Source organism: Dendrobates tinctorius, unplaced genomic scaffold (genome assembly GCF_039654945.1).
Source record: "Dendrobates tinctorius isolate UK_male_01 unplaced genomic scaffold, ASM3965494v1 ptg000177l, whole genome shotgun sequence".
NCBI lineage: Eukaryota > Metazoa > Chordata > Amphibia > Anura > Dendrobatidae > Dendrobates > Dendrobates tinctorius.
This window is the reverse complement of record NW_027361844.1, coordinates 178877-188966: the sequence shown is the minus strand read 5'-3', so window position 1 is coordinate 188966 and position 10090 is coordinate 178877. Positions and strand designations below refer to the sequence as shown.

General features: G+C 38.3%; 1 protein-coding gene across 3 annotated transcripts in view; it reads right to left on the bottom strand.

Annotated features, from left to right (window-relative positions):
• Positions 1 to 799: 799 nt before the first annotated feature.
• LOC141054208 (alpha-aspartyl dipeptidase-like) overlaps positions 800 to 10090 on the bottom strand; it is a 142335-nt gene continuing 133044 nt past the window's right edge. For all 3 annotated transcript variants that reach the window (XM_073551437.1, XM_073551435.1, XM_073551436.1), the window contains exons 8-9: positions 1125 to 1207; positions 800 to 901 (exon numbers count right to left, since the gene is read on the bottom strand). In XM_073551437.1, the coding sequence (XP_073407538.1) occupies positions 841 to 901; positions 1125 to 1207 (144 nt within the window). In that variant the 3' untranslated portion in view covers positions 800 to 840. The remainder of the gene's footprint in view (positions 902 to 1124; positions 1208 to 10090) is intronic.

Here is a 10090-nt window from a genome sequence, read left to right as displayed (position 1 = left end):
CATGTCCCTGCGTACCCAATGTTAAAGATAGGTACGCAGGACGCATGTGGAAGTAGGCGGAACTTAAAGGAGGAAGTGTGTAAGTAGGCGAAGCTTAAGGGAAGAAGGGCTTAAATAGGCGGAGCTTAAAAGAGGAAGTACGCAGCCCTACGCACTCTACCCAAACGCAAGTGTGAACCCGGCCTTACAGTCTTAATTCCAGAAAGGTCACTCCTGTGATGGCCTTCATCTCTATTCATGTAGTCTCTGTGAGTATGGAAGGGGACTAGCTCAATCAGGACAATGTTGTTGATGCCCTGTTCTTTTTCTCAAAGGTCATTTTCTGCCTTTTATCACAAACAGTACATCACTCTCTCTTTTTTTGCTCCCCACCACCAAATTCTACCATTCCCTGCACGGTGTGTTTTTATTCAACCAGTGCTAAAATGCTAATTGAGGCGCAATTTAAAGGAACAGGAGCTCAATTTCAGCAACATGCTTTTCCAATCATTAGCCATCAGGACACGAGTCTTGACCAAATTGAAGAACGTGACTAAAACACAATAAGAATGTGGTGCTAGACATAAATGTTTTTTGGCTAGGATTAAAGAGTATTCAGCTTAGTAATTTAGCCCCATTGTGCGTAAAGCCACCCTCAACAATACAAGTGCATCAAATCTGCGTTGTGCGGTATGTTTAGTGCATTCTAACACACACAGTGCAATTCTCCTAGTGTTCAAGTAGTTGACAGAGATATCGAGAAATGGTTATTCCTGAGAATCTGTGCTTGGCCAAAACTATTCAAAACAATATAGCAAAATAGTAATTAATCCATTTATTGTCGCATTAATTAGCTTAAAACTATGGGTTCAGGAGGAAACTGAAATCTTGACTGGGCTCATGTTCTGTTGGGGATGCACCTCTGTAATAGAAAAAAAGAGGCCTTAGACTTTTACAACAGTAATAAATAATTGACATTTGAATAAATAAGCCTACAAAGTGTTAATTTACTCCTGATTTGTGACTATAAACTTGCTTAATTTCAACTGCATTTTTTTCCAACTTGCAATCTAAGATTTTGAAAATAAATGGAATACTCTTTAGTGTAAACCTTAATATGTGTAAACTGTATGTCTGAACTTTACCTTAAAAAGAGCCGGGCTTTGGTTCGCCCAAGAAGCGTTGCCTTCGCTCCCTCCACTAGTAACATGCAACCCTCCCGAAGAGCCTGCAGTGGTGACGAGAGCATTTGCACAAAACTTCATTTTAGTTATTTTCTACTGACAGATAAACAAAGTGGAATAAAAAATGTTATATATTTTTTCCTATTAAAATGTTAATGGCTCCACAATTTAATACACAACTTCTGAACGAGGCAATATTCCAAAAAAGCACATGGCAGCTGTTTGGCTTTTGAAGCACAAATTTGGCAAGAATAAATTGTGAAAAGCACATAATAAATTGATGAAGCTTAAAACTTTCTGTTTAATAATAATTCTTTTTGGCTAATAAAAAGAACCCAGTAATTTATTAAAGGGAATCTGTCACCTATTTTTTGGCATATAAGCTGCGGCCACCGCCATCAGGGGCTTATCTACAGCATTCTGTAATGCTGTAGATAAGCCCCCAAAGTAACCTAAAAGATAAGAAAAACGAGTTATATTATATACACATGGGGCGGTCCGGTCCGGGTCCGATAGGCGTCGCGGTCCGGCGCCTCCCATTTCCTAGTGATAACGTGCTCTGCTTCCCGCCACTTCTCTGACCTTTCCCGGCACCTGCGCACTGCAGTACTCTGCTCTGCCCTCAGCAGGGCAGAGCAGTACACCTGCGCCAGGGCCGCAACAGGAAGCAAAGAAGAGGATGTCATCGCTAGAAGATGGGAGGCGCCGGACCCGGACCGCGACACCCATCGGATCCTGACTGGACCGCCCACCCTGGTGAGTATAATATAACTCGTTTTTCTTATCTTTCAGGTTACATCGGGGGCATAGCTACAGCAATACAGAATGCTGTAGATAAGAAAAACGAGTTATATTATACTCACCAGGGTGGGCGGTCCAGTCAGGATCCGATGGGTGTCGCGGTCCGGGTCCGGCGCCTCCCATCTTCTAGCGATGACATCCTCTTCTTTGCTTCCTGTTGCGGCCCTGGCGCAGGTGTACTGCTCTGCCCTGCTGAGGGCAGAGCAGAGTACTGCAGTGCGCAGGTGCCGGGAAAGGTCAGAGAAGTGGCGGGAAGCAGAGCACGTTATCACTAGGAAATGGGAGGCGCCGGACTGCGACACCTATCCGACCCGGACCGGACCGCCCCATGTGTATATAATATAACTCGTTTTTCTTATCTTTTAGGTTACTTCGGGGGCTTATCTACAGCATTACAGAATGCTGTAGATAAGCCCCTGATGGCGGTGGCCGCAGCTTATATGCCAAAAAATAGGTGACAGATTCTCTTTAAGCCATTTCTCTCAAGCATGGCAATACCATATATATGGAAGTACACTATTGTTGGGGCACACAGCAGGACTCAGAATTAATCGCTATTTTGCTTTTAGAGCAAAGATGTTTCTAGAATAGTTTGCAGGAGCCATTTACAGAAGCCCCTAACGTGCCCCCATTTTGAAAATTAGACCCCTCAGAGAATTCATATACAAGTGTGCTGACTTTTTTTTGACCCAACCAGTGTTTTCCAGATGGATTTTGCACAGTCAAAATTGCAACCATGCCATTTTAGTGTTGAAAACGTTATATCCAACTTATGTTTGGAACATGGATACAACCTATTTTTCCGTTGAAAGATGAAAGACCTGAGTGGGACATTTTTTGAGGGATGTGTAGAATCATTTATTACTATCATTTTGGGGTAGTTAAAGTGTAGCCATAATTTTCATAAATCATTAGTACATGTGAAAATAAGAAAATGTGTACTTTATCTTGTCAGAAAATCTTCTTTCTCCTCCTGGACTTGATGTTCATACTTTCGGTATTTGCTCAGTATTTTCCCTCAATATTTGTAAGCCAAAAACCAGGAAAGGAACAATCAAAGGAAAAGTATAATAGAAACACGTCACCACTTCTGTATTTATCACCCACTCCTGGTCTTGGTTTACAGATACTGATATAAAATACTGACCAAATACTGAATGTGTGAACATGGTCTTACGAAATTCTCAATTCATGGATAAAATCTGTATTCAGAGAAGACAGACTTTCCAGTAGGAGATGGCAGTTTGTGCTTGTGAAGTTCTATGGAGAACTATAACTTATTTCAGGACAGCCTGCAGCAGAGTGTTTGATTCTTCCTCTAGTTTCTCCTTCTATAGAATTTTGAAGCATCAACCATCATCTCCTATCTCCTGAATACAGATTTTACCCATAATTTAATTCTGAAAGATCAGTCCAGGAGGATGTATTACAAAGTTGCTGTATTAATGATGAGCAGCTCTTCCTCCTAAAATCACCAGATTTGTAAAATTTAAAGATAACCTTTCACCAAGCCAAAAGTGGCCAAGCTTTGCTTTTTATTTTTTTTATTCCCGATACTCCTCTGAGTATTGCTTTTTTGTTTTATCTAAACCCCCATGCGGTCTCAGAGATGAGCATTTTTATTTAGTGCTAATTTTGCTGGGGCTCACAAGGGTGTGTGGCTCGCAGGATTCCCTGGAGGGGCGTCTTTAGGCTGAGCGGCATTACTTCAATATGAGCACAGATGATCCCTGCATGTGTTGTGGTTGCTGAACAGCAGCGAGATATGCTGCCGTGCAACATGCGGCCGCAGGGACTCAAACATAGTATTCGAGCACGGCGAAGACACTATTAGCACACACCAGCATGCTTGGATTACACCTTATCTGAGAACATTCGCTCATTACTAATCAAAATGTTTGTAAAAGTCCAATAATAATGTAAAATTAATTAACCATATTAATAAATAGTGAAGTGAAGTAAAAAAATCTAATCTCCAGAATTACAATTTTTGGGGTTGATACAATGTTTTGATTGCCTTTTATTTAATATCTTTGCAGTATTGCGGCGTTTAAAAGATTGCATGAATAAAAATGTCAGCTCAGGGTGCAAAAAATAATTACTCAAAAATTAAAAATGTTACAGGTTAGAAAATGGTGTCAGAAGCAAACTGTTTTGTAAAAAAAAGAAAAACAAAAAAAAAACAAATCTCCATTTTTTTAAATCCATCCCATTCTCGACCTTGCACATACCCAGTACGTCATGGTTGGGAAGTGCTTCCTGACTTTGGACGTACTGAGTACATCCTAGCGATTTTGCGTGCACAGAAACGATGGACGCGTGATTGCTGCCGGGTGATCACAGCTGACACCCAGCACTCACTGACAGTTTAACCCCCTAAATGGTGCAATCAATATCGATTTGCAGCATTTAGAAGGCAGACAGACTTTGCCCTCCAATTGGTGCCCCCACAACGTCATTGTGAGGGCTTGATCATTGCCATGGTGACCCGATGTCTTCATGACAACATGCGGTTCACCAGGCTCTAGCAAGTTAGTTAGATCATGTGCAGTGCATGATCTAACTTGAGTAAATGCAGCATTGACAGTTATAGACCATTACAATGCTCGTGCATTGCAATGATTTATAACCGCGATCAGAGCTGTAAAAGTCCCGTAGTGGGACTAGGTAAAAAAAGAAAAAAAATGTAAAAATCTTAAAAATAGAAACGTAAATAATTTTTTTTTTTTTTTTTTAATGTTAAAAAAAAATACAAGTTTGGGAACGACCTGTCCCATAAAACCGAACTACTTAACCCCTTCAGTGAACACCGTAAGTAAAATAAACAAATAAAAACGGGGCAAAAACGATGCTTTTTCATTATACAGAACAAAAAGTGGAATAAAACGTGATCAAAAAGACTAATCTAAATAAAAATGATATAGCTGAAAATGTCATCTTATCACTCAAAAAAGCCACCATGCAGCATCATCAGCAGAAAAATAAAAAAAGGTATAGCTCTCAGAATAAAGCGATGGAAAAATAATTATTTTTTTCTATAGAATATTTTTTATTGTGTAAAAGCGCCAAAACCCAAAAAATATATAAATGTGGTATCGCTTTAATCGTACTGGCCCGAAGAATAAAGGTACCTTATCAATTTTACTACTTGTGGAAAAGCATTAAAAAAATCCTGAATTGCTGGTTTTTGTTCATTTTGCCTCGCAAAAATTGGAATAGATAGCGATCAAAAAATGTCATGTGCTTGAAAATAGCACCAATAACAACGTCAATCCATCCCACAGAAAACAAGCCCTCACATGACTATCAGCTTAAATATGGTTAAATTATAGCTCTCAAAATATGGAGATGCAAAAACTAGATTTTGCAATTAAAATTTTTTGTGTCACAGCAGCCAAACAAGAAAATATAAATCTGATATCGCATCGACCCGAATAATAAAGTCGTCTAATCTTTTATACCACACGAGGAACATCGTATAGAATAAATAAAACCAATTCTTCACCTGCTGTTGATTTGTTCATTCTGCCTCCACAAGATTGCAGAAAGGCTCGGCTCATATTTATCCTTTACTCTACGCTGATCGCCTACACCGGGGTTTCCATGTAAATCACTGAAATACGTGATTCACACGGTACCCCTGGCCGAAGATTCCCTATAATGATGCAGATGGAGGCACTTTGGACGCCACCTGGCCTATGATTTGGTTTCTGTCTTTTTAGGCATGGATAAAAGTGCAGTCTGCCACAGTTTTCTGCACTTCCGAAATGAAGGACACAGCTGAACAGAGGTCAGACAGAGTCCAGTGGTAACTCTGCTGCCTCATAATAGTGAATGTATCCCTCAGAGATTTTATCTGAATAACATCACTTGGAGATTTAGATGAAACACCAAAATAAGTGCTCAGTGTAGAGCACAGGATAAATATGATCCAAAATGTTATGTAAATTGTTCTCAAAAAAGCTTCAAATCAATCAAAAGAGAATCCCCACTCAGGTCTCTCATCTGTTAACAGAAATATAGCTGGCTTCCACGTTACCGGTAGAATAAATGTTCTGGAAAAGCAAAATGGTTCCTGGCCCCCCAAAAGAAATTCAGCAAATTCTGCACTCTCATATCCAAATTTCCCTTCCGAGTCCCAGTGTGCTTAAAACACATTTAGCGTCCACATATTTGGAATTTCTGTAGCGATGAGGGCCCACCTAATTTACAGGTGCGCATCTACAGAAGCACAAGCTGGGCATAACATGCTGGGCACTATAATGTACAGGCACTGCAATAGCAGATTTGGAATTTTCATTCAGCAACATCCACTGCTGCTCGTTTCTAGAAAAGCATCAAAATCGTCACTACACCTGTATATAAATTCCCAAAGGGGTATAATTTGCAAAATGGGGTCACTCGAGGGGAATTCTGCTCTTATAGCACTTAGGGGATCTGAATATGGAGTCCGCAAACTATTTTGGTAAAATTTGTGCTCCAGGAGACAAATAGTGCTCTGTCTGTCCCTCCTGAATCTCGTTGTATGGCTAAGCAGTACTGTACAGCCACATATGGGGCATTTCTACATTGAGCAGAAATTGTGGGACACATTTATGGTGTCAATATAATCACTGCAACTCTAGATTAATTCATTGGGGAGTGTAGTTTGTAAAATTAGGTCACTTATAGGGGGACATGGCACACTCAAACCATTTCAGTAAAATATGAACTCCAATATGGGGTTTCTTCCCTTCTGAGCTGCTTTGCACTGTGCCTCAAAAGTAGCTTTCAACCACATATGGGGTATCTGTGTACTCAGGAGAAATTGAACAAAAAATTTTGGGATCAAAAAAGAAAAAACTAGAATGGCACTAAGAAACAGTCAACTTACTGGTGGAGTGGGTAGACTCTGAGTCAACAACACTTTGCAGGGTGAAAGCATGGTAATGAATGTGCTTGTTTGAAGAAGCACACATGAGGCAATCCAAAAAATAAGGAAAAAAGCAGCACACTCCGTTTAACAGTATCATAAAAATCCTAAGTCCTTTATTTCAGAAAAGTATACATGGACAAGGTTTATGAGGGCAGGATAAATGCAGGCAAGAAACAGGACTACGGCCGTTTCGCGTTAAACACGCTTCCACGGGTCCAGATGTAACAATTACTATGTCATTTCCTTTTATACATCTCATTGTGAAAATTTTGCATATAATCAATATACAAACAAAATTAAAAAAATATACAAAAACTGTGCAATTAAAAAATGACAAACATTCTTACATAACAAAATACGTTGATTGCAATTCAGATAGAAATTATAATAAAGCACATTATTACAAGAAGCAGGAGTAATCTAATCTTTCATTCAGTCCTAAGGGACCTTGCGCTTTTGCTTTGATGATCCATTTTGCTTCCCGTCTCAGCAGGATTTTATTATGATCACCTCCGCATGGTGGAAATTTAACTACTCCCAATCCTGCCATATGCAGGCATTGAGGATTAGATTCATGTTTCTGTTGGATGTGCTTTATAAATCTTAGTGATCCCTTTCCTGTAGAAATAGAATGAAAATGTTCACGAAATCTTACAAACATTGATCTTATCGTTTTTCCTATATAATAAAAAGAACATGGACAGAAAATGATATAAACAACATATTTGGCTTTGCAAGTGATTAAATCATTAACCCTATGCTGGATATGGCCAATCTGCAGCAAGTTCCCCGGTAAATGAATCTGACAAAAATTGCAATCCCCACATTTAAAATTCCCTTTAGGGGTATTGCTGGTGAACCAATTATCGTGTGGTTTTGAATCACGGTTATGCACCAATAAATCTGTCAAGTTATTAGTTCTTTTGTAAGCAAACCAAGGTTTGGTTTTTCCACATTTATTCAGATCATTGTCAGACTCCAAAATGTGCCAATTCTTACAAATTGAGGCATGAATGGCTTTATCAAGTGGGGTGTATTTAAAACAAAAATTAAAAAACTTCTCCTGTGCTGACAAAGGGAAATGTTTTTTTTTTAAAACGGTTTGTTTTTTTTCTCAAAAGGTCAAGCTGTGTTTTATTTATGACTCGCATTTCAGCTTCATTTAATAGATTAGATGGTTAGCCCCTATCCAAAAACGATCCTTTAATTCCTCCATTTGCTGTCTAAAACAAGCAGCATCGTTATTAATTTTTCTTAACCGCAACATTTGGCTATATGGTAAGCTTTCTTTTGGTATAACGGGAGAGCTGAATCAAAACGCAGCATAGAATTAGTGGCTGTTATTTTCCTATGAACTTTTGTAAGCATAGCACCTTCTCTGATGCTGATTTCTATGTCCAAAAAACTTAATTTTTCATGACCAAAACAGGAGGTAAAACGCATGTTTTCATCATTTGTACCGTTTAAATATTAACAAAATTCTCAAATTCAGACTGTCCACCATCCCAAATGATGAAGACATCGTCCTCAAATCTTAAATAGCATTTTATGTGCTTCAAAAAGGGATTTCTTACGTTGGTGATGTATTTCTCCTCAAAAACCGCTAAAAATAAATTGGCAAAAACTACGCTTAGGGCGTACCCATAGCGGTACCGACTAATTGCAAATACCATTGATTAAGGAATTTGAAAGCATTATGTGTCAATACAAAGTCTAGACCTTCAATTATAAAGGAAATAAAATCTGAAGTTTTATTTGAATTTTCGAGAATTTTTTTTAACTGCATCAATGCCTTGTTTGTGCAGTATTCTAGTCTATAAATTTACCACATCTATGGAAGTTAAAACAAAATTTGGTTGCCATTCAATTGATTGCAATGCTACTAGAAAGTCACCAGAATCTTTCACAAATGAAGGAATTTACGATAATAGCGGTTTGAGGCACTAATCTAAATACTGCGACAGAGGTTCAGTGATTGAATTTTTCCCAGACACAGTGGAACGACCTGGAGGTTGGGAAAGGGACTTGTGAATTTTAGGAATGCTATACCAATGGGGAATACAAGGATGCAAAGGAAATGGTGTTTTAACTAAAAAAGAAGGCACAAAACTATTTTCTACATTTTTGCGTAAGAAGGACCTCTATTTATCTTTATATATAGGAATTGGATTTTTTTCCAATCGTAAATATGTGTCCGTTTGATTTTGTTGGGACAAACCTTCTTTTATATAATAATCTTTTTCTAACAGTACGATGTTACCAACCTTATCAGCTCTGTGGAAAATAATGTCATCCCATTGTTGCATTTCTTTTAATGCTCGTAACTGAGCTGTTGACAAATTTTTAGATGGCGCCTGATACAACAGTGCCTCAACATCCTTTACCACTAGTTCATGAAAAAGATCTATGACATTACGCAGTGATGTCAGGGGCATAAAATTTGACTTAACTCCTCCTGTAAAGGGAGAAGCAGAAGAAACATCATTTTGCAGATTAATTAAATTAACATCTGAATGTGAAATTTCCATAAGCGTTGCAACATCATCAAGATGAGCAGGATTTTCAGGTGGATATGCCATGAAACCTAAGGTTCCTATGGAAACCAGATTTTTTGTTTCAATGTGTGAAATCTTTTTTTCTTTATTGGCAAACGCTTTATGTAAATGCAGTTTTCTAACACATTTAAACAGATCAATTTTAAATTCAGTTAAGTCAAAAGGTTCAGCTATACAGAATTTCAAGCCTTTTGATAATACAGAAACATGGTCAGGGGTGAGTGCTTTACCAGTCAAGTTAACTATTAGCAGTTCATTATTCGAATCAATTATTTCCTCCAGGAAACCTGTTTGCGTTTCTTCCCTGCGTTTACGGCGTCTCCCCCTTCGTCTTGTTTATTTCCTAAAGGAACCGTTGAACTACAGGGAACAGGAGTACCAGGTTCAACCAAATCTTCAGCTGCACTTGAATCAGTGAACTAACCGTCATTCATAGGCTTCTTCTTAAATACTCTTTGATTGCGGTTTCTATTAAATGTCTGTTTTTTGTTAAACTGCTTCCAAGAAAAAATATGACCGGAATCAAAATCTTGTTTATCCCTTAAAATTTTTACTTTTGCTTAGTTTCCAGTTGAGTTAATATCAATTTTCTTTCCAATTTCTTCTGAAAATTTTTATTATAACTGTCATTACAACTAGAAGAAAATTAATTTTTG